The sequence below is a fragment of the Theobroma cacao genome, chromosome 9 (genome assembly GCF_000208745.1).
Source record: "Theobroma cacao cultivar B97-61/B2 chromosome 9, Criollo_cocoa_genome_V2, whole genome shotgun sequence".
Classification (NCBI taxonomy): Eukaryota; Viridiplantae; Streptophyta; class Magnoliopsida; order Malvales; family Malvaceae; genus Theobroma; species Theobroma cacao.
The window spans coordinates 9,165,706-9,192,833 of NC_030858.1; the positions used below are offsets into that span (position 1 = coordinate 9,165,706).

Consider the following 27,128-nt stretch of genomic DNA (forward strand, 5'->3'; position numbering starts at 1 on the left):
TTTGCCTAGGTAGAGTTTTGAGTATCTGAGATCAAAGTTGGGAGTCTTAAAAGCAATTCTCAAGGAGGACTGTTGAAGTTGAGACCTTCGTCGAAGACACAACTACAGGAAGCATAAACACTTCACTGATGCAGCAGCAGCCTACTGGATGAAGCTAAATATTTTTGGTCTTCATTCCTTTTGTAACTTAGGGTCTTGTAGCATATGTTTGCATGATTATAAGGTTGTGTAGGCGGTGTATATTTCCACTGTATGTGATGTAATGTTGACTTCTTCTAAAGAACACATTTTGTGATTTTATATTAGCATCTGTGGGAGTAGGTGGCAGTATTGTATTTTGAACTCTGCCCAGATTACTTGCAAAGTTTAGTTAGTGTGCTTTACAAGCTTATGTCATGATCATTGGAGTAAACTTGCTTGCATATAAACCCTATTGTGAATGAAAGAAATGAGAGGGAAAAATTTCAGTTCAAAACCAAGAGCTTAAACAATTCCTGCACTGCTTCTCTTCTTTCATTGGTCTTAGTCTCTAATGCTTCCGTGTTTGAACTGAGTTAATGCTGTTTTTATTACGTTTCATCAAATATCAATACAACAGGCAAAATTCAGAGGCAAATCCAACTCAGCTCAAGGTTGTGTGATGCGGCAGCATAGTCAGCCAACTTCAACAAAATGGGCTAATATCTATTATTCCTTTTCTGCTTGTTACATGAGTTATCGTTTATTCTGTATATCTGAACCTAATCCTGTCCTCCATTGTTAATGTCTAGAGTTAAAAATCCAGTGTATATTGTTCCTAAGAACAGTCTTGTGCAACACCGCTGTCCATAAAGCATTGCAGGGCCAGGATAGTTTGATCTGCACACGACAGATCTATTTTTGATTTAGTGGTTTCTTCAACACTGATCGTTTCTAGCTGTCCAATGTGAACACTTCAATATGATTCATTTTCCAGCTTATTCATCTCTTTCACACTTGCACCAGATTAGCCCATCTTTCCGGTGTCACCTTTCTGTTTCTTCATTCAAATGTTAATAGATGATTGCAGTTGCAGTTGCACGGGCTCAAAAGACGTTCCCATCTTTAAAAAGTATAGAAATATACGCCACAGTGAGGCTTCAAACAAAGAGCATAACATAGATTTGCTAAGGAAGGAAACATGTCTAGGACTAGTAATCTACCTTTGTGACGAGAGCATACAAGGGCAAGGTGATGTAACTGCATAGACCTTGAGCAATTACACTGCAGAAGCAAAAAACCAAGATGAAAATATACAAAACAAGTACTGATGGACACCAGGATACAGCATCAGGTCTCGATTATTTACCCCATTATGAGTCTAGTGATGATATAGCCTTTTCTTCCCATGATGCATGAATGGAAACCATAGGTCCACTGAGAGGATATGACTTTAAACAAGTTAATACATTTACAAAACACACTAGAGAAAGATAGCTTATCTTCTTCCCAAAAATGCCATACCAAGATCCAGAAGAAGAATGCAATCTCAAAGGCATTCTGAAATAGAATAAAGTGAATAAAGTGAAGAACGATCCGAGGGCGATTAAACCAGAAGTATTCATCGGAAGGTTTTACTGGTGGTGCTGCTTCCCGCCCCTGCAGCTTCTTCATTTCATCAACATCTTGAGCTAAACGAACTATTATGTGCTCTAGCTTGGCTCCCACAAGAAGTAGAAGCTGTAAAACTCCATTTACTTAAAAAATGTTAAACTATGTAAATCTCAGTCCACAACCAGTTTAAATGATCCACTGAAATTCAACTAATTCACTTACAACTACAGGTAGAAATGATAACCAGAAATACGCGTGCCATCCTGCTTGGAATTATAGAAATACTTAGAATCCCATTATTGTGAATTGTGAAATGTGAAACGACAAATGCAGTTGATTCATTCAGATTAAAGGAAAACTTACCTTCCACATTCAATGTCAAAAACACCACCACAAATAGCCATTGGTACCAGCTATGTAGGACAGGATACTAGTGAGCAATATTTATCTTCAAATCAAACAGATCTTGGGTTTAAAATTTGCTAAGATTTTAAGAATTACCTTATGCCAACAACATGTCTGAAGTCCCTTTCAAGTGACAATGTCATGTACTTGTGAAAATCATATTCACGATTGTCAGGGCAATGGGTCTAAGACGGTAGGGAAATAGGTAAGTAGCATGCTTTTTGTAAAGCAACAATACAAACAAAACTAAAAACCAAGCATTAAGTACATATTAGACGAGAACTTAACCATGATAAACCCATCTCGAAGTGCTATGTACTCTGACAGGGTAACAGGGCTATGAAACTGTTTAAAAAATGACATCTGCCAAAAGAACATGGAAATCAATTGCCGTCATATGCTAAAGCTGAGTCATTATACCTCGCAGGAAAACATCAAACACCTTAGTTATTGTTAGCAACAATTGTAAAAAAATTATCATATAGAAATTTTTTTTTTTACTCCTACCTTTAACCATTGTCAACAATGTTTTTTACTTTTAACTTAAAACTCCCTTAGCTAAATAACAGACGTGATACTGGAAAATGTCATAAGTTTGTGCCATTGCTGGTGTAACTTGTAAAAATAAGAAATAACTATTATTTTAGACAAGTAAGAGTAAGATGAGCAGATGCATGCAGGATAGATGAAAAATATATGTAAAATTTTGTTACTTGTTCAGGAACAGCTGTAATACTTACGGTCCAGCTCACAACAGCTGCCTTTCTCCAATATCCCCATGCATGTTTTTCGAGTACCTTTTGAAGATGATGGTTATGAGTGTCTATACCTGCAAAACAAGATGAATCTCAACTCTGAATTATAAAACTCCAAGAAACCAGGATGCTCTAATAATAAAAGATAACTAATAATCTTTGGAAACTCTATTGAGTATTTACCCTTTTCTACTTTAGAAATCCACTCTTCCCAAGGTTTCCATTCGCGTATCTACATGAAATAAAGCTATAGATTTTGTTAGTTGAGAGTCGAAAACAATTACAACAGTTCAATTAAAGAGCAGGCAATTTCGAAATTGATCTGGTACTCCTATATCATGAAATATTTAACCTTGTTTTTACTCATTTTTACCATTGTTATTGAGTCTGATTGCATGACGTCGACGCTCAAATACTTATTTTTAGCCGAAGTTGCAGTCATATTAAGGCATGACATCCTCTAAAACGAATAAGCTATCAAATTACATTGCTGCAAATAGTGAAAGTTAGAGGCAGATTACATTACCCTGGCTCCGCCAAGAACCAATATAATGGCACAGGATACCACGTGGACAACTGCCACTACAAAGATTAAAATGTGCAGCTGATGAAATGCTTCCGTTGATAATAAAGGGACCTTCCCCTGAGTTTGGAAAGAGAAAATTACAGAAATAAGCTAGATGCAACCTTAAATCAACCCCTCTTGGAAGGGTGAGCTTCATCTTGAGTTTCTTTCTTTTTCTTTTATTACCCAAAAGAAGCAGGCAATCCCTGCTATAAGAGAACACTTCTACAAAAGCAAGAAAACAGAGAAAACAAAAAGCTCAATCAAACATTGTTTCTCCCAATCCCCAGACCATACACAATTCACAGTTAAGTAGATCCCTGGTAATATGCTGCAAGCCTGAGAGTCTGAATCTGCTACCATATGCCATGAAGAATCTCGTCTTGAGATCTCCCCCTTCTCCTAAAGAACCTGCCATTTCTTTCTGTCCACACAGTATAGATATAAGCACTCCAGGCAAGCCTTAAACAACAGAGTTAAAGCCTTGTCTTTTAAACTTTGCTAAGCCCTCTGAAATTCACTCATCCAGTTCTTGACATGTCTCCTCAAACCATGGAGTTGGAGAATCCAGATCCACAAGTGCTTCGTGAAAGCATAGCCAAAGAAGAGATACTCCCTGGTTTCCTCATCATGGTAGCAGAATAAACACCAAGTGTTTATAACAGAAGAAGCACCCCAAAATATAATTCTCTTTTTCGTTGGCAGCCTATCCATTGCCGTCCACACTACTGAAGTATTTGTAGAAGTATAATGTTTAAACTCTCTCCTACTTATGGCGAAAAACCCTCCAAGGGCTGGCAGTACAATGCAATGTACATGTGTTTCATCTTGAGTTTCATCATTGTATTTTCTCATTAAAAAAAAATAGGAAATGTATGTGAAAGGGGATGTGCAAGCGCATAGGCATCCCTCAATTGACATGAAGGGCCACATTCATTAGCCAGCATCGGCAGGGTGCTGAAAAAATAAACAACTTCTTTAAGCATGGTAACGTACCTCACGTGAACAATGCTCTGAACTACTATCTGCAGAAAAGAGGAGATGTCCATTGACAGCTAGAGAAGAAAATTCTTTGTGACTTTTGCTTTCAGTATGCTTCTTGCATGGAAGCATACTAGATTCCAAGTGAGTTGGGATGCAGATTTGACTTATTAGACCTTGAAAGACATTTAATAGAAGGGAAATGAATCCTAATAGCATCAATTCTGTCAAGAAACATCAGTAGCACATTGGTTAGGCTAAAAACATAGTAACTTGGGGAAATTTAAGGTGTGGTGAAGATGCACAGATAAGTTAGGAATCAATCTATACCATTTCTGCGCCGTAAATGACCATTCATGAATTAAAGAAGTGAAACTGTATTTGGTCAAGATCAGGTACAACAGTATGTGTGAATGCAAGTGAGAAGCATATTAAAGTTGACGTTAGGACAATCTGAAAAACTGAGAAGCATCTTAAAGTTGAAGGGCTAATTGATACAAGACATTATGTGTGAATGCAAGTAAATATTCAAAGCCAAGTACATAACTGCTTCAAACTCCCTAAAATTCTACCTTTGCAATTGTGATAAAACTTTTTACTTGGTTAATGTTGTGTTGCGTATATAACTAAATTACAGAACCACAAAGCTAAGTTGGATTAACTCCTAATTTGATAAATGTGACAGAAATTACTGAGCATTACATCAGCTGCCTCGACATTTTAATTCAGCAAATCTAAAACACTGCTAATGCATGAGAAGTTCAAGACAGAAGAAAGGGCAAACCTGCTTTTAGTTTTTGTAATGCTTCAAACAGTGCATCTTGTTTGTTACGCCTCAACCACTGGATTGCCAAGTCAAAAACATACACAAGATTTTCTTAGGAGTGAGACACCCATGAACTGAAAAATTTTAGTTCTGGAAGCTTCGTAGAACAGCTCCAATAGAAAATACCAAGAGATAAAGGAATTCCATTGTGAGTGACTGCAATATACATTCAAAAGTCCTAAGAAATATTAAGACCTTCACGTTCTGCAAAATTTTACAGACTGGAGAGGCAGATATGATCCTACATAGAATTAGATTTCTCTCTAAATGTCCAATGACTCATGATTTAGTCAGCTTTATAAAGCAGGTGCAAGTTGGTTTGACCTGCTTCAGAAGCATGAAATTCTTCTTTCGAACTTCCTCTTGTATTAAGAATATGAATTTGACCTCTAAAATCATCTGTAAGTCTGGTAATTTAAGAAAAGCTCACACCCTAGAGCTATTGCATTAAATAAATTTGGAACTTGTGCTTCCCCTTCCCACTTCTGTTTGAATTCCAGGACAAATATTTAATTGGAATAAAGGAAAAACAGAATTGCGATTTTATCGTTCTACAAAATACAATTATACATTTGGTGAAACATGGAGGTCAGAAGAATGTAAAGTGTACCTTTCCAAGGTGATTAAGGCCACGTTCAGCGAAAAGACATATAAGAATAATGACAAAACAGACCGCTGCAACCACCCATGTTGGTTTATACTCCAGGGACCTGGACTCTGCCATTATCTTGATTCAAGTCAATATAGGGTAGCTTCTGCGCACTGATGAGCCACCAGAAAATGAATGCAGATGTTGTCTCAAGTACATTGTATATGAAGCTTGACTTTGACTTTACGAATATATGAAACAGAAAGAAGTGAGGGTGGCAAAGAATAAAGCATATACAAAGCTAAGGGTAAAGAACTTGATTGGATAACCCTAGTAACTTTCCAAGGAATCAACTCCCGCTGTTGGTGTGATTCATATGAATCACTTGATCATTCATGTTGTTTCCGTGGCATGACAAAACATATCTAGGATTAGGAACAAGAGCTTTACAACCTTTCTTACATTAAATCAAGAAATGCTTGTCAATTTAACGATGCTGTCGGCCTAGTTTCCTAATCAGAAGCATTCATATGGGATAGCTCACAAAGTGAAATAGCTAGTGTAAAGATCTCTAAACTCCTAAATAAGCAACCCTTTGAAATTAAGCTCTTGCTTGTTATGAAGTACATAGAAAAGTACAAGGATGAAATATTGAGACAAGGGTTGTAGAGGAATTTCTTCTGTAATAAGAAGAGATAGTGTTGCAAACAAGGAAAATGGATATGCTGATTGTGTAGAGGAAGATCAAAGCAAATATCTTTGAAATACTAAATGCTTGGGATATATAAGTTTATTTAAAAGTAAATCTACTTAATTCTTGATAATCAAGTAATATATAGGGTTCTACAAATATGAAGTTGGTTTTAGCCTTTAGAATTATGAGAGAGATAAATTTTTTATGAGCGATTCACAAAATTGTAAAATTGTGAGAAAGAGTAGGAAACCCCTCGATTAATTTTTTGAGATAAAAGGTATTTCATTGGTCTAAACACGTGAATATAAATATTAAGTTAATTTTGGAGTTCAAGTTTACTCTTTGTTTTCTAGTGTTTTGTGCTTCTTTTTTTTTAATTTTTACACTTAATAATAAATTATTTCTTTTTCTTTTGTGGATGTAGATGGTAGGTGCCGAATTACATTAAATATTATCTTTTATATATGATTTTATTTTTGTTTTCCATGCGATAATACAATTTACCGTAGAACAAGATTAGTTCTTGAAAAGATGATATATTAATAACCAAAATTAAGCATATTTAGTTGAAAGCTGAAACAGATTTTCTATTAATTTGTTTGCATGGTAATTTTTTAATATATATATATATATATATTGGCTATAATTAAAAATACCAATATTTATAAAATAAAACAATATATACTTATTGCAACTGAAAGCAGAGAAGAAAACAGTAAAGAAAACCCTTTGATAATGATACAGCAACAAGTATATGGCAAATCAATTTAAATAAAATAGTTATGTAATTGCATAAAAAATGTAAATTTTTTCTGATAATTATAAAACATATTTAAATGTCAAACACTGGAGTTCCTATTTCATGCAAATAATTGAGTAAAAACTAAAGTCTAATTAATAATTTTGTTGTAAAACATAATAGAAGTTGCAAAAATTTCAAAAGGAAAAAGAAAAACTAAAAGTGTGATAGGGAAATAAAGGAGAAACGAAAAAAAAAAGGTTGCATTCATAATTGCTGTATTTTCTTGGCAGTAATTAGTGTAAAAAATATTTGTTTTGATTAATTGAAAAGATAAATTTATAATTTAAGGAATTAAAAGAATAAAGTGCAATAATGTTTACATAAAAAATAGTCAAATGAAATAAAACTAGTGATTAATTATACTAAAAGTGTCAACGAATTATAAAATTATATATCTTATGGAAGGGTCATAGTCCCCATTAATAAAATAAAGGCGGTTGTGGTGGACTTCTAGTCCACACTGAAGAAGGACAAGTCGTGGACCAAAGCCTTTATATGGAGGATTAAACCCTACCTCCAACCAACAAAGTGTAGATTGTTTTCTTGAAACCCTTCGCAGGTTTTCTCTTTCAACGTTAATCAGGGTATGATTTATATGTATATAGTTTATGTCAAACTGTTTCAACGCTTATGCCTTTTCCATGTTTTGTTCCTTCGTTTGCATTAGTTCAATCTCTATTGATATGTGAGATTAAGATGGGTTTGGATCTTTTTAACTTCTTTTTCCAAAGAACATGTTACATGTGCTCTTTCTTCTTTGTGATTTCACTTTCCAGGATTTTATTTTTCAATGGCGACGTCGAAGGATGACCCTCTTGATCAAAGGGAAGATCCAAGACTCTGCTTCTTGGAGAACACCAACAGGCAAGGCCTTCGACCTTCGTCAGGATCTTTGCTTGCTTTTTTCAGGCAATGCAGATAGTTCATAATCAGTGCTATCCTTTTGGCCCTGAGGCCGATTTTATTAACCCAAATCTGTATACAAGTCTGATGAGTTCTAGAAATTACTTTCCTAACACATGCCAAATTTTCATGGTTCCAGGAAGGTAATTGATGGCAATTCCCAACGCCTCAGCGCATACCATCCTCCCCATCAAGGCGTTTCAAGTCCTGGCAACAACCTGCCCGGTGGCGCTTCGAGCTCTGGTCACAGTAGAGGACTTCGGACTTGGAGTCGTGTTCGCGGAATTCTGAATGGTACACACCACGCTGGTGAATCTTCTCGAGCCTCTAACCCTGCTTTAGCAGCGGCAATGTCAAGCAGAGAGTCGATAGAATCCACTCGTATTGTCAGTGGACAACATCCTTTAGGATTAAAGCATGGTTCTGCTGATGAAGTTAGGACCTCCCAAACTGAAAACTTAGCAAACTCTTCAGTAGTTAAGCCCACGGGATTCAATAAAGTAAAAAGTCGCTCAGGTATTTTGCAATTTTGGCTCCTTATTATGTTTATCTTACCCCTAAAGTAAGATCATTCTTGGATAATAACAATTTATCCACATCTTTTTTTTTTTTTTGATAAGTCTTATCTACTGTATATGGGGAACTTCCTAATTATTCTGTTAACAGAATTGATTTCTCATATGTAAGATGCGTTAACAAACCATGTTTTCAGCTTGAAATTAGAGCTGATACATTACTTCTTGAAACCCAGGTCATGCTCAACAGCATCAATACAATAAGACAGAGAGGAACCATGATCCTGCACCCTTGGTTAACAAGAGTGGATCCAATAGAACTCCAGTATCTAGGCTGTCTAAGCAGCAAGAAGAAACAACAGAACCTCCCAAAAATCACTCAAGTTCGTTCAGGAGTGTAACTAGTAGAATTCCGGTGTCAACGCAGCGTAGACTGATGGGTACAACCCAACCTCTCAAAGATCCCGCAGAATCAGCCAAAACGAGTACAATTAGTAGAATTCGGGCGTCGATGCGTTTTGTGAAGAAGGAAAGAACCCAACCTCCCAAAAATCCTACAGATTTGGTCGAGAATGGTGGAATAGGTACAATTCTGGCATCAAAGCATGCAATGCAGAAAAAGGAAACAGCCCAACCTCCCAAAGATCCTGCAAGATTGGTCAGGAATATTGGAACCGTTAGAATTCCAGTATCAATTGATGGTAATATTGGAACTAGTAGACTTCCGGTATCAATGCATAGGATGCAGAAAAAGGAAACGACCCAATCTCCCAAAGACTCCGCAGCGTTGGTTAAGAAGAATGAAACCACTAGTAGAATTCCGATGGGGAAGCAGGTTACTCAGAAAAAGGCAGAATCCCAACCTTCCAAAGGCACTTCTGATCTGGTCAGCAAGAGTGCAACAGGTAGAACTCTGCCTTCTATGCTGGTTACAAGGAACATAGAGACAACCCCAGCCAAACCAAGACAAAAGCAACTTTTCTGTACCTACGAAGATCATATTGTGTGGGAAGGTATGTCCAAAGGTTCTTTCTGGTTTGTTCTACTCTTATCTGATACTAATATCTTTTAACATTCATCCAACACTTGCTGGTGGATGATGATCTGAGTACAACATTGTTCTTTCAGTTTAGTCCAATACTGTAGTTGCTCTTGTAACATGCATAATTGCATATACATTTGCCTGAAAAATCCCAGAAGAGATCCTGGAAAGTAAATATCTTGCATTTGGCTTACCGCTCTTTTCAAGTAGCATGTTAAAGGAGTAGAGCTAAAAACAGATAACTGAGATGTATGGCAGATTGCTTAGACTGACAGAACTTATATGTGAAATAACTAGGAATAAAAATTGGTGAACTCAGTTTCAGTCAAAGGATAGCAAAAGTATTAGGAAGAGGGAGGAAACTTGCGGCCTAGTATGTTAAAAGATACCAAAAGTAAAGGCCAGCAGAGTTAATTGCATGGAGAGACAGCTTGATGTTTTCTGTAATCTGTTATACAATGTAAAGATCCACCAATTTAGTGTTCATTTAGAATTAACCCAAAATGGAAATCTGAAAAAACAATAATAACCTTGATCATAACAATTTCCTTCCAATTTTGCAGGTTTTGACGAGCGCATTGTGCCACTTGGGAAGAGCTGTCTCTTATGCGATGGTGATCTAGCAAATAAACCAGTAAATAGTCCAGATATAGAGCGTCTTAACCCTTCGGAGAATGCTGTTCTTTCTTGTGGTCATGTCTATCATAGCCTGTGCTTGCAGTTCGTCACATCAGAAGAGAAGTCTAGAGATCCTCCTTGCATAATATGTGCCAGTATTTTGTCTTAAAGCCTCTATATTTTTTCATTCTCTTAAAATCTTCTCATTTTTTGTACTACATTCTTTGGCTGTTTTACCAGAGTAGGAAAGTCGAACGAAAACCGAATACAAGTGGGAACTGTTGATAACTTCATGAACCATAAATTTTATGCAATTGTAAGAAGCATGGAATAGAAAAACTTACTTCATAAACTTCCTGTATATGTATCGCTATACTTGTACAAGTAAGGATTGCTGAACTTACTTTGTGACAGTTTATCACATTGATATATGGCTGAATCATATATTAATTTCCTTCACAAAATCTCCCTTTTCCTTACTTTTCTTATTTTTATCTTATCCCATGCACTGTGAGAACACGAATTTCAACAATACCATGGAGGAAAAGGTTACCGGGCGTTTTTTACAGTAACAAATTGGAATGAGGGGCGTGTTCACTTTCCTCTGTACATCCACGTTTAAGTTCCCACTAGCATAGCTTTTCACGTATTATTCCCCTTCCCAGTCATAATCAGAAGATGCTTCCGGAGCCGGCTTTTCTTCCATGTGGTCATGCCTTTCACAGCATGTTACATCCTAAAAAGCAGCCGAAAGATCCTCCACACCTTCTAGTGACGTGCAAATGTTTTGGGGTATATGTAGTTCGTCCTCTAAAGTTCTTTCCATTGACCTCTCATTCATTTTGTTCATTCTCTCAAAATCTTGGCAATCAAGGGAAGTGATTGCAAATCAAATAGTAAATGGAACTGCTTGAATTTTCTTTCATCAAGAATATATGCAATGGAAAAGACTAAAAGTTGCCCCCACCAACGCTCAAACAAGTTTGTATTGCTGAAAATGCTTGAACTGTCTTGTATCAGAACTTTTCAATATCCATAGTTGAAGTAACTTCATCCCTCACACAAGTTTTACTTGTCTATCTTTCCCCTTGGAACAGAGTGCGGTTGGGTGGCTAGAAGGAATTGAGAACACCTTACCGTATCCGAACTGCTATAAGAAAGCAAGTCTTATCACTGTCATTAATTACTAAGCAAGGCTTATCACTAGCATTAATTACAAACCCTTTGTTTTCTGAAAGGCTCGTTAATTACATTAATTACAAACCTCATGCGGGTGGTTATGACTCTTTGATTGGTTGCCCGCAAAAATTAGAAATACGAAACATCTATCAACAGGATTCAGCAAAATATCCACGGGAACCAACGTCACCAAACAGCAAAATGGAAACTCGCCCCAATCCCATCATGTCAAAATATCCAACTTACAATCAAGAGCCAAAAACAATTGACCAATTTCCACAGTGTATGATAAGAACAGAGAACTTGCAAGGATCAATTACAATTTACTTACAAATTAAAATAGAAACAACAATCTGCTCCAGATATTACATCAAACAATTTTGCTAAAACTCCTAAAGATTTTTACATGGGATTTACTAGAATTCTTCATCAAAAGAATTTTCCAAATCCTGATAAATCCCATTGTCGAAGCATCCCACGACATACATTTGATATAATAGACAACCTTCAGCTTTGCAACTAACATGAGAGAGATTGGGAAATTCATCATTTTCCAAAAGGTCGATAAACAAGAACACTATCTTATCTAGCTTGACTCTCTCCATCATCTTCTGAAATGTTAAACAAGAATTTTGGGAGAGATGCAATTCGGGGAAGATGAAGTAGCAACTCACCAAATGAGTCTTTTCTTGACATGCCTGGAGCCTGCTTGCTAGTAGAGACTTCCTTTGTATCCCCTTCAGAAGTCTTCACATCACCGTTAGCTGTAATATTAAACCCAGATTCGTAACTTCCATTTAGCTGAACATCTTTTCCATCATCAGGTCCACCGTAATTTTCTCCATTAGCCTGTGAGTTTGTGCCTGTTGTAGTGTCCTTTTGCAAAAGACAACAGAGAGAATTGACCCTTGACATGAGGGATTTCTCATCAGAGGCTGTTGTAAACTGAGTGTCACTGAGAAGGTACTGTGCAATCTCCTCCAGCATTTCCTGGCAGTCTGGTATATTTTCAGAGGATGGATTTCCAGAGGTCATCTGTTCTGAAAGACAGTGTCCGATATGGCTCATAAAATCACTCATGGACATAGATGGGTGAAGTCCAGGCACTTTTATCTGGTCCCAATTCCTTGACCCCTTTGAATCCACTGCTTCACAAACTCCACTTCCTTCAATGGCATGAGAATCCATCACTAATGTGAAAATGAGAAATTAATTAGAGAATAATAAAGAAAAGTAAAAATGCTACAGTTACAAATAGATTATACTGTGTCATAAGGAAGAAAACATTATTGTACTAAAGCTATAAGTCTAAGCCCAGGAAGAAATGAAACAGTATCAATGTGCATACTAAATCCATCAGACACTGAACAATTCAAATAGCATGTATATGCAGAATACAGCATATATAGAAATAAAAAATAGACTACTGTGTATTTCTATGCTGCTACCTATATCAAAGCAGTACCACCACCATTAGCAAAAAGATATATAACTTCAAGTCTGTGCAACATCATTATCAACAATCAAAAAGCATGCTTTAGATCAAATGTATGCAAATTCCTAAGAAATCACACGCCACATTGTGTTAGGCATTGGACTTCAATAAAGTAAATAAAAGAAAATACAAAAAGTCTAAATAACTTAAGACACTCTATCCATCAGCACATCAAAAACAAACCCAAAGCTCCTGACTGTACCTGAACTGGGGGATGGAGCTTCCCTGGACATGTTTTCTGAGGTTATACCAGCAGAATCCCCCTTCTCAACCTCCAGGGATGAAGACTGAGCTGCAGCTGGTGATGCTATATTCTGGAAGCCAGAGCTAGTGGATCCTTTACCAGTCTCCCCCTGGCCAAAACCATGCCCTTTCGATTCATCAGGATCCTCAAACACTGAAGTTCGTGATTCGAAGTATGGTGAATCCAAAATTATCTCTGGCTGTCTGCTTAAACAGTTCAAACGCATGTCACACTGGATAAGCTTTTCAAAATGCTTGTTTAACAATCCTTGGGGACACTGCAGAAAATGTTGCCTAAAAAGCAACAATAAAAATTTTGCATTAGTATATTAGCCATATAGCCATATGCAAACACTCTGATAAAGCATCAAAATTCATCTTGTACCTCCACAAATAAGAATTAGATCCATATTAGTCTTACCTATGCATGCTAGCTTGACCGTCAGTAAAATCTGAAGTTGCCTGCCATAAGGTGTGTTTTCTAGGCTGTGGATTAGTCTCCCTAAAAAAAAGTGGCTGTCTAGCCAGCTGCAGCATAGAAGAAATAACGAAGTCATACATATTCAGATTGCAGGAGAAGAGAGAGAAACAGAGAAGATTATACTAAAAACAAAAAAATCTTACCACAACATTCAAAGTCCCTGATCCATTATCAGGACAGTTTGCCTTAAGAGCCATAATATCCGACCACTGTATTTCAATCTTACTCTTCAGCCCACCTTCCAATACCTCCCAAACAAGCTTATGCTTTGCAAAATAACACTTGGCCACTAAATCACCTTCATACCTCGACTTATACTGCAAATCACCAAGTAAAACAATCCTTCAGGTACTTGACCCCCATTATGAATGCACTTAATCACACAATTAAACTAAACTTATTAAAAAATTACCTCCCAATGGCCGATTCGGAGAATGGAAGCTGGAAAATTTGAGGCTTTAAGCTTATCCGTAGTCACAGCAGCTTTAGCCTCCTTTTTGACTCCAGAGCTCAAATTTTCAGCTTCGGCAGCTGAGCTACTGCTTTGGGATTGAGAAAGGCGCATTTGGATCAAATCCAAAAGTGAAGGACTCTTCCTTAGCCTCAAACCAAGTGGACTCGGCTCATCCAACGGATTGTATAGCGATGGAGGGATCGGGAAAGCATTGACGTCGGAGTTCCACTGACAAAAAAAAATCATCAAAACAATGCCAAAAAACACAGAAATAAAATCTTTAAAATTTAAAACCTCTAATACAAAGCTCTTTTTTTTTCCTTAAATAGCTAACATCTTTCTCCAAAATTAATTTAATGTTTTATTTCTTAAAATTACACAGGGAAATAAATTTGAGAAAAGAAATTACCTGTTGAAGATTTGGAGAGGCTTTGGATCGTTTACTAAGAGGGCCATGTTCTTCCTCTAAAGTATCCTCGACGATCTCCAATTTCACCGGCGGCTTGTCCCGGCACGACGTCGTCTCCGGCTCCGGCCTAAGATTTCCCGATCTCATTAACTGCACCATCCAATTCAAATCGAAACCCCGATTATCCCAATCTCAACCCCAAAAATCGCGGAAAATTCTAAATTTAACTTTTTCTTCTCTCTCAAAATTTCAAGAAAGAGAGCAAATTTCGGAGATTCTGAAGACCCTAGAAATTACTTTGGGGCAATCTAATTAACGGTGTTGAAGGAAGAGAGAGAGGGAAAGAGGGCCTTTTTTCTGACGGCGAGCACGTGCGAGATCCCGCGTTCTTTGATCCCTCGCACATGCGATAAGTTTCGGGGATTACTCCAATATCCTTGGTTTATAGCAATTATTGGCGTTAGAGCGGATGTTATTTTGGGTATTTGGCAAGAAAAGAGAAGCATGTGCTGGCAGACACGTAAACACATTAACGGATAATATGTGGGGTCCAGCGGAGTTAGGGTTTCTTTTAAATGACGGCGGTTGTTTGGTGCTGTCTGAAACGTGGCGAAAGATCCGGGGGTAGCTTCTAGCCTATGGTTTTTGAAGTTGACACGTGCACTGTTCCATTGAACGCCGAGGACAAAAGGTTAATACGAGGATGATTTGTTTTGTAGTCATTGTAATCAAAAGTGTCATTCTACCGTATAAATTTATATAAATTAATATTATTATATCATAAAATTTATCAATTACTTAAAATATTATTTAATTAATAAATTAATAATTTATTAACTTATAGATCAATTAAACTTTTGCTATACTTAATTAATGTATAAATTAATTATTTGATATTATTTTTGGTATTGGAGCATGTTTGGCATAAAGACACTCAAAATAATAATCACATTATATAATTTTTTCTCACAATACGATAGCATTATACCAAATATATCAATTTTAAAAAAAATTAGAGATGAGGTTTAAAAAGATATCAATTTTAAAAATAAACAAGTAATATTGGAGTTATATTTTATAAAGGTCTCATAATTGAGTTATTTATATATATAATTTTGATGTATAAGGAGATTATTAATTTATATATCAAGTGAAGCATATATGTTTTTTTAGATGTATTATTATATAAATTTAGTAAATTATTAATATACCACATTGATCCTGATCAATTAAAAATATTATTTAATCGAAATTATTAATTTATCAAGTATTAATTTAAAGAGGTTATATTGTACTATGATCCCGTTCCAAAATTGAAAGTTTATTTTTGATTTGGTATGAAAATTTTAAAAAAATGTTTTTCTTTTTCTTAATAATGTTTTCAAAAAATTGTTTTATAACATTAATAAATTTATAGTTTCCATATAAAAAATTATAAAAATTATTATAAAAATATTGAAAGAAAATAAAAAGTATACATGCCTAAAATAGAAAAATGAATTAATTTTAAAACAAATTTAAAAAAAGAAAAATAGATATTTAATTTGAAACAAATAGAATATTATTTTCATCGTATGTTAATTTATCAGACTAGTCGCAAGTGGTATGAACTTAATAAAACATATTCTTAATGGATGTTTATATATACTTGCTAAAATTAATTAAATGTTTAAATTTAAAGTTAATAAAATACTATTTTTAAATTTTCTTTCCATTTCATACATTACTACATTATACTTGCTTTGAGGACACTTTTAAAGTTTATCATATTAAATAAATATCTCCTTTCACTATTTAAATTTAAAATAAGTTATGGAAAATGATCAATTTCATAAGTTTATTTTTAAAATAACTTTTAATATAAAATTAATTATTTTATTCAAAATTTAGTCATGAAGTGATAAAAATGTTTTTGAAACCATTTTAAACAAATTAAACTTTCAGTTTCCCCATCTTATTATCTATACAAATTAAATGCTCTCTTAGTTCTCTTTTGTCATCCAAGTCTCTCAACTCTCTCTTGACATCCAGTTCTTTGTAATACTACCACCATTCTCATCGCCATTGCCATCGTCATCATTTTTTAATTTATCTCTTGTAGTGATTTATTTAATTTAAAATAAAATATAATAAAATTTTTTAAAATTTATACAATAATTTGAGAACCTTTTAAAACATTACATTTTTATTTAATAACTTCAGGCTCTTCTTTGATTTGAATTAAAATACTATCTCTTTTGATTGGAGCATTTAACAGACGATTGTAATCGTGGCTCATCATTAAGTTATTGGACCGTCTGCCCGGTCATACCAAAAACGTGGTGAAAATGGTACAAAAATATTCTCTGATGCAATTAATTAAAGATATTGATATGATTAGAGGTCGGTGGTTTAAAGGGAACAAAGCTCAGAGAAAGATGCTTCGATTGGGACGACATTACATTGCGTACGAACATTGTATTTACAGAAATACAACTGTAATTTGATGCCACTTGCACAGGGAAGCACACAATCAGATATTTTAGGCAATAAATAGAATGGTGGGGTCCAGAAATGAAGGCCGGCTTTGGGGTTTGAAAAGTTTGGCCAGTCGTTTGACATTTAAGCACATTTAACACAACGCAATATGGTAGCCAAGCCGCCAAACGCGACCGCCCTCTGCGGTTCTTATTATTTGCCAAATTCAGAAATTATTACCGAATCTTAACAAGTTAAATCATTTAAGTTTAGCTAAGTTAAATTCATCATTAACTTAAATTTAATAGAACATGCCGCCATAGACAGATCACTTCTCTCTAGGGTCTCAAAACCATTAATTATTTATCAATTTATCATAGTTTTCGAGAATATTTAGGATTAGGTTGAAAAATTCTTTCGAAAAATATTTTAATCTATTTTTTTCTCATTTGAAAGGATAAAAACTTTTATAAATATAAAATGCTTACTAGTCAACGAGAAAAACTATGTTGATCGATGTAAATTGTTTTACATTTAAAGAAGGTATAAAGCGTTTTTCATTTATTTTCTCCCTTTTTGAAAACGATTTCATAAATCTCGAAATCAATTTCACTTCAAAAATATTACTTTTCCTTTCTTGTGAGATCAATCCCACATAGCCATAAAGCATCATTAATTTTTTTTAATCTATTTAATTATTATTTTCCTGCTTGTGGGATCAATCTCATAAAATTAATTACATATGGAAGGAGAAAATGAAAATAATGTTTGTCGTTTATTAAAAACTTTCCCCAGTTTTGTTGTTTCTAATGTACCTCCCGGAAATGAGGGCAGATGAAAGTGGAGTTTGAGGATTTAGCTAACCAAAATTCATGCTTTTCCTCTTGAAGCCATGAATTGTGGAAAGATACACTGAACATCAAGAGGAGACAAGGTTGTCCATTAACATGACAAGGACATTGGAACAAGGAACAAAGCAATTAACTTACCATTTGGACGCGTTGCATGTTTTTTCTGGAACGTGTCTTATCTGGGTAAGTGTTCAAGGACCATGTTAGGTTGGATATGAGAAGAAGGAAAATGGAAATATCTATTCAGTCTGGTTTCAAAGTTCAAACCAACCCACACTCGCTAAACGGGTAGAGAAATTAGGAAAACATAAGATCGGTGGTAGGTAGAAGCTACTCTCGGATTTGAATCCAACTCTTCTACACGTGAACACCCATAATGAATGTATTAAAAAATGGCCGATGAAAAAAATAAAAAAAAAATCAAATTAAATTTCCGTATATATAATATTTTCTCTTTTTTTTTAATAGACCAAGAGTAGGATGGGAATTAAAAGAAAATATGTAATAAATCAAATTAAATTTCCGTATATATAAAACTTTGTTGCTAATTAAAAGAAAATAAACATTCATGTTTTTCTATCCATCTTTTCATTCTTTTGTAGAAGCACAATGTTTGGAGCAAATTGGCAAAAGAAAAAGGTTCTTCTTCTCTTCACCTTTATTAACTTTCCATTCTCCTGCTGCTCAAAGAAACCTGCCAAGCGTGTTTTTACTTTGGTTCTGAAATTGGATTTTGATGGGTGTGAGACCCTACAGAGAGCAACATGACATGTTCTCAACCTTAATAGGAGAAAACAAGATTTGATGGGTTTGAAAGATGGCCGGCCAATAAGCAAAAACTTGAGCCCGTGATGGGAAAACACTCCATATATTTAGCTTTGTGAACTTCAGTTGCTAACAAGTAGTCAAGAACAGAATAGGCTTTTTATCAAGATGGAAATTGGCAACAAGATTTTGCTGGTAGGGATAGCATTGCTCTACCAAATGAGTTTCCTGTTAGGGATAGTGATGCCTACCAATTATAACAAACGAAAAACGCTACACTTAATGTTTTTTCTGTCCTCAAAATAGCCCACCATGCATAACCACTCCATTGTTAAATACCGTCGTCGTTTCGTGAATCATCTACCCTTCCTTCTATTCACCAAAGTTGAGTTGCACGGACTGCTTATTGCACTCCAGAAATCAACTCTTGTTAACCAAATGAATTGCTATTAAAACAAATACCAATGAAAAGGTAGACTTCACACAACAGTAACATAACAAAGCAAATACAAGAGATGTCATGAACCATTCTATCCCTTTTGTTTAGAACAGAAATGATTGAGGATCCTTATGGATGGCCTAAGCCTTTTTTTTAAACCCCAAAGCATCCACCATCCAAGGAATCGGCATTTGATGCATGTAATATTTATTTGTGTGATGTCGTAAACTGGGTTCTGAGCATCAACATGAGTGGAAAAAAATAAAATTCAAATTAGAAATTAAAACAATCAACAAACTTTTCTCTGACATAATTGTGAGAAATTACAAGGTAACAAAATAATTAACTCCTCACATGACACTTGAAGACACTCTCTTTACTTAGCATTTCTATTTACTTTGAGATAAGGCAACGCACCAATCACATTGTCATAGTCATTCCGGCTAACTGCATGCTGCAAACAGAAATTGACACATACACTATAAGAACAAATTATATACTTCAATAAAGACCAAACGATTTAACCTTACACATTAAAAGAAAAGTGTTTCATTGTAAATTATCTCAGCAATTTAAACAGTCTGTTTAAAACAAACAAGGTAATGGATCAATTTCTCTTATGTCCCAAGGCATCTTGAAGACATGAAGACTAGACGGTAAGTAAGTCCATGATGTTAAACAGGGCATGTCTTCATGTCTTCAAAAGTGCAGTAAATTTTAAGTGTAGCGTATGAATAAAGTCTCTTGGTTTAAGTGTAGTGTATGAATAAAGTCTAACAATGGTCAAATATGATCAGTAAATTTCTCTATGACCTAATTTTATGCATATGCTTATGTATTGTACTAAACATGGTGCTAAATTTTAAGCTTTTTGAATAGCCTATCCCTTTAAGTTTAACATGGGACTTTCTCACAGTGTCATCTTATCAGAAAAACAAAAGTGCAATCTGCCTCTCATCCACCACACTTACCACAGAATGGGTAATAGCAAATAACTATAATTTCACCTTGAAATACAGTAAATAGATAAAGATGACATTCAGTTTACAATATATGTTTCAACATCTCCAGTCCAGGTATCTTTATATGAGTTCATATGAAGAAACAAAGAATCATGTTATCAACTGAGCATTTAAGAAAAACATTTCATTGATGGCGGTGCATGTTACTTTTGAATACCGTTCACTCACTTCATAAGGTCAATATGGAACTTTCTCACACTGTCGACTTATCAGAAAAAAAGTGCAATTTGCATCCCATCCCACCACACTCACCAAACAATGGGTAAGAAAAAAAAAACAATGATTCCACCCATCAAAACCTCCCAAAAAATCCAAGCTGATTTTGCTATATCCCAGAAAGAACATAGGTTCATTATTTCACCGTAAAAAAAGCTATATAGATACTCTGGGGATGCCTGACCCTTTAGTCAGTACAAGATATGAAATGTATCTATATTAATTGGGTAGCCACAACTCTGCTTGAAAGAACAGGCGTGAACTTCGAATTCTACCTTTTGACAACGTTAAAAAGAGAAAAAACATGTCACAAATATAACAGGCAACAAAACAGGTGCCCCTTCAGGACTCTTTTCTCTCTCTGGATAAATTAAAAAGGAAAAATGTTATTCATAGCCTGTGTGACATGCCAAGGTGGAGTCCATTTACTAATCCCAACCACACATGGGAAACTCATTAAAGCCAACAGACAAGAGACTGAATAGCAGGATTGAATTCCCATTGATGTGGAGGAAAAGAAGGGTGGTGGGAGAAAGAGGAATGGGGAAGGCACCAAAATTTAGGATATAATTTTGAAAATGAGCCTCATTCTAAGACATTCAGATCTAGAGTAAAAATGATCTAATTATTCTATTTTTTTACAAAATATTCTTCTCTATGCAATGTCTGATTTGCTCTCTCTCTCTCTCTCTCACCCCTCAACACAATTCTCTGCAGATTCAAAATTTATTTCTTTGACACAATATACCAGTCATTATAAATAGCTCCAATTAAGAAATTAAAAATATGACCTACAAATTCATTTCCCCAAGTTGGTATCTCCAATTAAAGGGATCAAGTGGCTTATCCTGTCCTAAGTTATAAAATGAAAGACAGCATAAATTTGGAGCAATGCTCACTTTTTTAGACTATCTAAAAGCTCAAAGATTAAATAAGAACAAAGCACAAGCAGAGGCAAAACTTTGGAGGAAAATAAAAAAACTGACCATCTTGGAAAGGCGCAATTTACGTTTGGTGTTCTTCTTAGCCAACAAATGCTGCTTCCCAGCTCTCCTCCTAACTATTTTCCCTCTTCCTGTTACACGGAATCGCTTTGCAGAAGCCTAATAAACCATATGACAACACGAAATCCATTAGAAAAACATACCCAAATGCATAAAAGGTAGAACAAACGCGTTGTAGTTTTTAAGCTGTGTCTTTCAATTGCCAAGAAAAATTTTCAACCATTTTGGAAGAATAGTCGTAAGGAACCGAATTTGCTCCAAAAATTCTAACTTTTCTGAACTCAAACCAGAGCTAAAAGTGTGGACTCTTTTGGCCTAATTTTAACTCAATATACCAACCAAATTTATAATATTGTTTGATATAATAACAGAAAAATAATGCTTAGAAAATGTAATCTTTCCTTTGTTTTGTAAGGAGTCAGTAGAGAAGAAAGAGAGAAGTACCTTATGGGTTTTCATTTTGTAGCCTTTAGCAGCAAAGACAGTGAGAGATTGGAGTCTTTGAGGGGCAGGGGTGATAGTGCAAAGCTTATAGGAAACAAATGAAGGGAACCCAGAAATGTTCTGAGTGGAACTCAGTTTCAAGGCCTTGCCCAACTTGTTGAATTGGGGGAGTTGGAGTGAGTCGCGCGAGAGTCGAGTGGAGGAGGAGTGGTAAGAATGGCAAAAGGGTAAATTAAAAGACATGGTCGTTAAATTCAGAGAAGAAGCCATTGATGATTGATGAGTGTGTTCTTTCGTTGAAGCTAAGGTTATGTTTGTGGGAAGGGACTGGTCATTGCATTTACGTGGGAGGCAGTGGATTTGGATAGAACGGAAATGTGCAGCCTTGACATTGCGTCCTCATGGAATGTCATGGACCAGCGGAACATGGGCGTTTGTGGCTGTAATTCGTTTGATACCAAAACTTTTACCTCTCCCTGTTCTATGGAAAGAAATGTTAGTAATATTTTTATGTAGAGGCAGTAGTTGATAATTTATGTGACAAATTTTAACATATATTAGAAGAATATGTTTATTATAATAATTATAAAAAGTATGCTTAAAATATTCATTTATAAACCTTATAATAAATAAATATCTATGAATATTATTAATTTATAAAGTAACCAGTGATAAATAATAAAATTAATTAATTTTAATTGAGAAGGTAATAAAAAATCTCGACCTGCAAAATAAGCATTTCATGGATGGCATTTCCCTTCCACATTTACTATTCAACTTAATCATAGAATAGAGCAACAAAAAGATAATATCTACCCTACCAAAGTTAAAAGATATGGTTTAGCAGAAAAAGGGTTCAATCTCATTGTAATTATCGAAGGCATAGGATTTTTTATAATTATAGACATTAATCTTGAGAATATTGTTGAGAGCAATACCCTTGGCTTGGGTTTTGTCTGCATCAACCCATTAAATGGGCGATAGAGATCTCTTCCTTACACATCTATCAAGACAAATCACCCTCACTTGTCGCATGGTTGTATTGAACACAAATAACTTCAGAGTACACCATCTGCATTGTACAGGCCAAAAGAAAACAAGAGACCATTCCACATTCTGGATCTTACATTCACGGCATGTCAACTTTGCCGAACCAAAAAAATTAGTCGTTCCATTCCCACAAAGGCAAAGAATGGCTGGATGAAATTCAGTCTCCTCAAGTTACAGCTCACAGAAAGCATTGATAAATTCAATGCTAACGTTGTCTCTTTCCTGTCTTTTGTGTCTATTTCTTAATATTACGACCTTGTCAATATGGCTATAGATTCCCACTCCAAGCCACATATAACATCCTGCACGATATTGCATATAACTGTAAGAAACATAATTTATGCTTTTTAGATTTGAAACCCAGTGGGATAGTGAAGTTTCTATTTACCGAGGGGTTCTGCTGGTCAATGTCAAAGCTATTGATTGCACAGGGTTCCGCTAACAGCTCAACAGGTTCTTCACCTATGCAGTTGATAGAATATTATACATGTTAGTCACATGTGAATCCTTGAAAATAAAACGTAGATTCATCAGATCGATCCAAATACAAATTAATATATCTCATCATTAACTATTGGTCTGCCCTAGCTACAGATGACAATTCAACAATAGTTGCTTAAAAAATCGCTTACCTTGTTCTATAACGGCAAGAATCCCATCTTCTGAACAGATCATAACAGGTAGAATTCGTGTGGAAGACATGTTGTTAATGTTCGAAGACCTTGTGTAGCGGTCATACTGAACTTCCCAAACCTCACTTTCAGATAACAAAGGCATGGCAGTCTGATCTGTCACTCCACCAGAAAGAACAATAGGCTGTTGTTGTGCTCGAAGATCCCAAGCAAATACAGTCCCTGACGAGCCTCCTGCCTAAAAAATCCTAGAAAGATTGAAAATCAGCACAAGACCTCAAGCAAATAGAAAATGTTAAAATCTTAGTTTGAAGAGAAGGCTAGCATGGATATAAAGTAGCCATTAAAGAATCCAATAAACAACAATTTCAATTTGATAAAAGAAACAACCTCTTAAAGTTTTTCTCAACATGGTTTTCATGCAGGTAAACTGATCAGATTTAAATCTTTTTCTTAAGAAAAAGTTAAAATGAGTTAATATACTGACATCACAGAGAATGAATAACCTTGGTTGGAATAGCACCTCAGGACATCACTTTGTAGTTCATATAACTTTCCCTATTGCTTAAATACATAAGAAAGAACTAAAATGTTGTATGAACTGAACAACTATGTAGCCAAAAAATTAATGATCAATTGCATGCACAGAATTCAATACAAGTAACATTAATGTTAAAAAATCATTTTATCTAACAAAGTATGGTCCTCATCCTTTATTTATTGTACATAAGAATGTTCAACTATCTACTGCTTATGCCAGTAGCAATCAGCAACAAATAATTCCACCAATTACTATATGGTCCAGTACAACCTAGCAACAGCTAATATTAACTGTTGCTACCCTTTAAAATAATCACAACAGGATTGGGGGGCTATAGTCACCATTGTCTTCAACTTCATCCATATTGTTTATGCAACTTCTATCAGCAACAATATTTGTAAAGAAAGTAGAAAAACTAAAAAACTACCAGATCTAATCAGCAAATTATTTAGAAAATAAGAAAGAGGAGGAAAGATAAAGGCCGATTTTCTATCCTTTCTTTCTCTTGTTCTTCTTTATCTTATAATCTTTTTACAGTAGAAAGGAAAAATACCAGATGCTAACAAAAAAATATTTAGAAAGTAAAAAAGAGAGAAAGAGGCTGTTTTCTGTCTTTCTTTTTTTCCCCCTTGTTTAAAGAAGAAAAAGAAAACAAAGGTACAGTTAATTTATCTCATATGTTAGTAGTCATTTCACCAAAAGATAAGAATACTTAAAAAGAAACCAAAAATATATCACTGATACCAGTATTAGTAAATTAATTGCTGCGATGTAGAACTAAAACATTGAGAAAGAAAAAGCCATCTTACCAGACAAGTGTGCTTCCGTGATGGATGAATATCAATCGAGTGTACAATTCCAGATGTTTTTCCTTGACACCTGCAAGATAACCATTAAAAGAATAACATCATTTAATACGGTAGCACAGTAAGCATGTTTAATCTATAAGTTGTAAACATCATGATTGCGGTTGATGAGCCATTTAAATATTTCTTTAAGAAGCACAGATACTCAAAAAGTTCATAGGACAAAGAGAGAAGTGACCCAGACAGTTTTCCCCTTCTAAAGGTTCAAAAAGATGCAGCCAAACCAATCCTATAAAACTGAAATGCCAAGAGAAAATCTGTTTGTACGGGTTTTCAAGTCATCTACAATAACCAAAGACCAATAACCTTTCTATCATTAAATGGAAGCCAATTGCCAACAGGGAGGAACCCTTTGGATATAATTAGTTTTCCCCTTTTCAAATTATTTGCAGAGTTTCCACCTACACACGTGTGTGTATAGTTGCATGTACCCACATTGGTAATGAGGTGATGTTGATGGTGAAGGACACTTAAAGCTGCCTTGTTTAAAGGCCTGTGGAAGATTAACTGTGGAAAAAGTAGGATGGCCAGTTAAAGCAAAAATAGGGTTACATCGTGCTGAAGGCAGCAATGTGAATACCACAGCATCGAGCAGCATTGACATGGTGACAATGCCGTGGTACCTATTTATAAGCTACATTGAATCTCATCCAAACATAACCAGCAGCAGCTATCTTCATAGACAAATTACTCATTTCATAACTCATAACCACACACCAATAATATGTTGTTCACTTGTTGTGCAGAAAACAGATGCAAAATTCTTTTTAGGAAGAACTCCTTCAAAACTTCAATATAACTGCTCCAATCTTGATAGCTAATAAAAAAAATGTTGGAATAACCTAATGTCTAAAACTCCAATTACAACAACTACATTTCTATTACCATTCATTATTGCAAAAATGCTTTTGATAAATCTCTCAGTTTACATTGTGGCGTTACAATTCACATAAACAATCCTTATGAGCATCAAAAGAAACCAAAGGACAATGGAGCCTCCATTTTTCAGATCATCAAATTATCCTACTAATATCATATAAAGTATAGAATTTGTCCAACTACTGTCATAATTCCTAAACATATCAAAAATCATAAAATGCCCATTAACATGCAACTTAGGAAGCAACTGATAACAACATAATAAAAGCACAAGCAACACCAGAATTTTTGCCAAATTGACCTCCATGGTGAAGAGCATCAATTTTATTTCTACCCACATTCTAAGAGAAATTGGCTAATCACATAACATTACATAAATGCACAGTAAAATTTGTTAAAATCACTATAAGCTATATCACTAGATTCAACAACATAATTTCTTTTTTCACAACAAAACCAAGCAAATCCACTCACCAGTTCCCCTTAAACTGCGAAACAGGTCCACCAGGCCTCCTCTGATCCCACCACTGTAAACCAAACCCATACCCACCAGTCACAAACTCACTCGGGGACGCCCACCTAACCGCTGTATAACCCACTAGCCCATTCGCGTCGAAAATTCTTCGGTAACTCAGCTTCGAAGAATTCCCAACGACACTCACCAAATTAACCCTCCCATCTTCTCCAACACTCACGCACTCACTCCCACTCTCCCTCAAATCCACGGCCGCCACATGCCCTATATGAAACTCCGTCCCCGAAATCGACGCCTCGGATTCGATCACCGCTCCCTTTATTAAATCGGAGACCAAAATGTGAAGCGAGCCCGAGAAAGTAGCGGCAGCGAGGATGGGTTGGGGGGTGGATTGGGCGGTTCTGAGGGATGAAATGCGGGAAGGTGGAGTCCACGATGATTGAGGGGTTAAGGTTGGAGATGGGTTTTGTACGCTTGGGTTCAGACAGTGGATTTCGACGGAGGGAGAGTTGGAATCCGTGTCGAAATAAGCAATGGCTGCAAATCTGTCGAATGCGGAAACCGGTGGGAGCCAGCGGACGGCGTCAATGTACTTGGATTGTGGGATTCTATGGACTTGTGAGGGGTTTTGGGGTCCTGAAATGGCCATTGTTTCAAGAATTTTAAGGGGTTTAGAAGGGGGAAGCGGGGTTGTAATTTTACCAGGAAGGGAAATGGTGAGTGTTTTGGGGGAAGGGGTTTTGGGTGGGAGGAGGGAAGGCAAGGGTTTTGGGTCGGGTGGAATTTGATTTAAAGGGACGTTTGCCAGCACGGGCGGTACGGTGAGGAGCCAAGCGCTCCCTAAATTATTTTCAGTTTTAAGTTAGCATTTCGATTATTTTAAATTTTAAATTATTTAAATTCGATTCTCTATTTTTTTTCAAGTTTAAAATCGTCCTGAATTTAAAAAACTGCAAGTT

General features: G+C 35.5%; 5 protein-coding genes across 7 annotated transcripts; 1 reads left to right on the forward strand and 4 right to left on the reverse strand.

The window, feature by feature from the left end:
• LOC18589026 (MLO-like protein 13) lies at nt 664-5,867 on the reverse strand. Of its 2 annotated transcripts, none has more exons than XM_018127818.1 (14): nt 5,715-5,867; nt 5,063-5,120; nt 4,294-4,454; nt 3,259-3,375; nt 2,916-2,964; nt 2,718-2,806; nt 2,266-2,340; nt 2,074-2,162; nt 1,936-1,985; nt 1,795-1,835; nt 1,483-1,698; nt 1,328-1,395; nt 1,182-1,242; nt 664-1,081 (listed from the first exon to the last, which is right to left on the reverse strand). In XM_018127818.1, exons 1-14 carry the CDS (start codon nt 5,826-5,828, stop codon nt 1,025-1,027), a joined length of 1,245 nt encoding a protein of 414 aa, XP_017983307.1. In that variant the 5' UTR covers nt 5,829-5,867; the 3' UTR covers nt 664-1,024. The 2 variants fall into 2 exon arrangements, with proteins under 2 accessions (XP_017983307.1, XP_017983306.1); XM_018127817.1 differs by having other exon boundaries at nt 4,294-4,502.
• On the forward strand, nt 7,594-12,015 carry LOC18589027. The gene is made up of 4 exons (XM_018127815.1): nt 7,594-8,053; nt 8,232-8,608; nt 8,844-9,620; nt 10,213-12,015. Exons 1-4 carry the CDS (start codon nt 7,980-7,982, stop codon nt 10,434-10,436), a joined length of 1,452 nt encoding a protein of 483 aa, XP_017983304.1. The 5' UTR covers nt 7,594-7,979; the 3' UTR covers nt 10,437-12,015.
• LOC18589028 lies at nt 11,646-14,902 on the reverse strand. 2 transcript variants are annotated; one of them, XM_007013828.2, is made up of 6 exons: nt 14,529-14,902; nt 14,078-14,347; nt 13,809-13,982; nt 13,606-13,712; nt 13,144-13,478; nt 11,646-12,612 (listed from the first exon to the last, which is right to left on the reverse strand). In XM_007013828.2, the coding sequence occupies exons 1-6, from the start codon at nt 14,685-14,687 to the stop codon at nt 12,029-12,031; spliced, it is 1,629 nt and encodes a 542-aa protein (XP_007013890.2). In that variant the 5' UTR covers nt 14,688-14,902; the 3' UTR covers nt 11,646-12,028. The 2 variants fall into 2 exon arrangements, with proteins under 2 accessions (XP_007013890.2, XP_007013889.2); XM_007013827.2 differs by having other exon boundaries at nt 11,646-12,636; nt 14,529-14,888.
• Nucleotides 19,065-22,178, reverse strand: LOC18589029 (50S ribosomal protein L35, chloroplastic). The gene is made up of 3 exons (XM_018127847.1): nt 21,727-22,178; nt 21,265-21,381; nt 19,065-19,494 (listed from the first exon to the last, which is right to left on the reverse strand). The coding sequence occupies exons 1-3, from the start codon at nt 21,994-21,996 to the stop codon at nt 19,417-19,419; spliced, it is 465 nt and encodes a 154-aa protein (XP_017983336.1). The 5' UTR covers nt 21,997-22,178; the 3' UTR covers nt 19,065-19,416.
• On the reverse strand, nt 22,566-26,984 carry LOC18589030 (nuclear pore complex protein NUP43). The gene is made up of 5 exons (XM_018127834.1): nt 26,169-26,984; nt 24,759-24,828; nt 23,409-23,646; nt 23,165-23,238; nt 22,566-23,078 (listed from the first exon to the last, which is right to left on the reverse strand). The coding sequence occupies exons 1-5, from the start codon at nt 26,816-26,818 to the stop codon at nt 23,025-23,027; spliced, it is 1,086 nt and encodes a 361-aa protein (XP_017983323.1). The 5' UTR covers nt 26,819-26,984; the 3' UTR covers nt 22,566-23,024.

Coding starts and splice junctions, on each gene's coding strand:
- LOC18589026 (XM_018127817.1), bottom strand. CDS start 5,828: ATGGCAGAGTCCAGGTCCCTGGAGTATAAACCAACATGGGTGGTTGCA. Junction 2,163..2,265: donor TTCGAGATGGGTTTATCATG/GTTAAGTTCTCG, acceptor CTACCGTCTTAG/ACCCATTGCCCTGACAATCG. Junction 1,396..1,482: donor CATTCTTCTTCTGGATCTTG/GTATGGCATTTT, acceptor ATATCCTCTCAG/TGGACCTATGGTTTCCATTC.
- LOC18589027 (XM_018127815.1), top strand. CDS start 7,980: ATGGCGACGTCGAAGGATGACCCTCTTGATCAAAGGGAAGATCCAAGA. Junction 8,054..8,231: donor TTCTTGGAGAACACCAACAG/GCAAGGCCTTCG, acceptor TCATGGTTCCAG/GAAGGTAATTGATGGCAATT. Junction 8,609..8,843: donor TAAAGTAAAAAGTCGCTCAG/GTATTTTGCAAT, acceptor CTTGAAACCCAG/GTCATGCTCAACAGCATCAA.
- LOC18589028 (XM_007013827.2), bottom strand. CDS start 14,687: ATGGTGCAGTTAATGAGATCGGGAAATCTTAGGCCGGAGCCGGAGACG. Junction 14,348..14,528: donor CCTCTCCAAATCTTCAACAG/GTAATTTCTTTT, acceptor TTTTTTTGTCAG/TGGAACTCCGACGTCAATGC. Junction 13,479..13,605: donor GGTCAAGCTAGCATGCATAG/GTAAGACTAATA, acceptor GTTGCTTTTTAG/GCAACATTTTCTGCAGTGTC.
- LOC18589029 (XM_018127847.1), bottom strand. CDS start 21,996: ATGGCTTCTTCTCTGAATTTAACGACCATGTCTTTTAATTTACCCTTT. Junction 21,382..21,726: donor ACAAAATGAAAACCCATAAG/GTACTTCTCTCT, acceptor ATGGTTTATTAG/GCTTCTGCAAAGCGATTCCG. Junction 19,495..21,264: donor AATTGCGCCTTTCCAAGATG/GTCAGTTTTTTT, acceptor TTCTGTTTGCAG/CATGCAGTTAGCCGGAATGA.
- LOC18589030 (XM_018127834.1), bottom strand. CDS start 26,818: ATGGCCATTTCAGGACCCCAAAACCCCTCACAAGTCCATAGAATCCCA. Junction 24,829..26,168: donor TCGCAGTTTAAGGGGAACTG/GTGAGTGGATTT, acceptor GTTATCTTGCAG/GTGTCAAGGAAAAACATCTG. Junction 23,647..24,758: donor CACGGAAGCACACTTGTCTG/GTAAGATGGCTT, acceptor AGGATTTTTTAG/GCAGGAGGCTCGTCAGGGAC.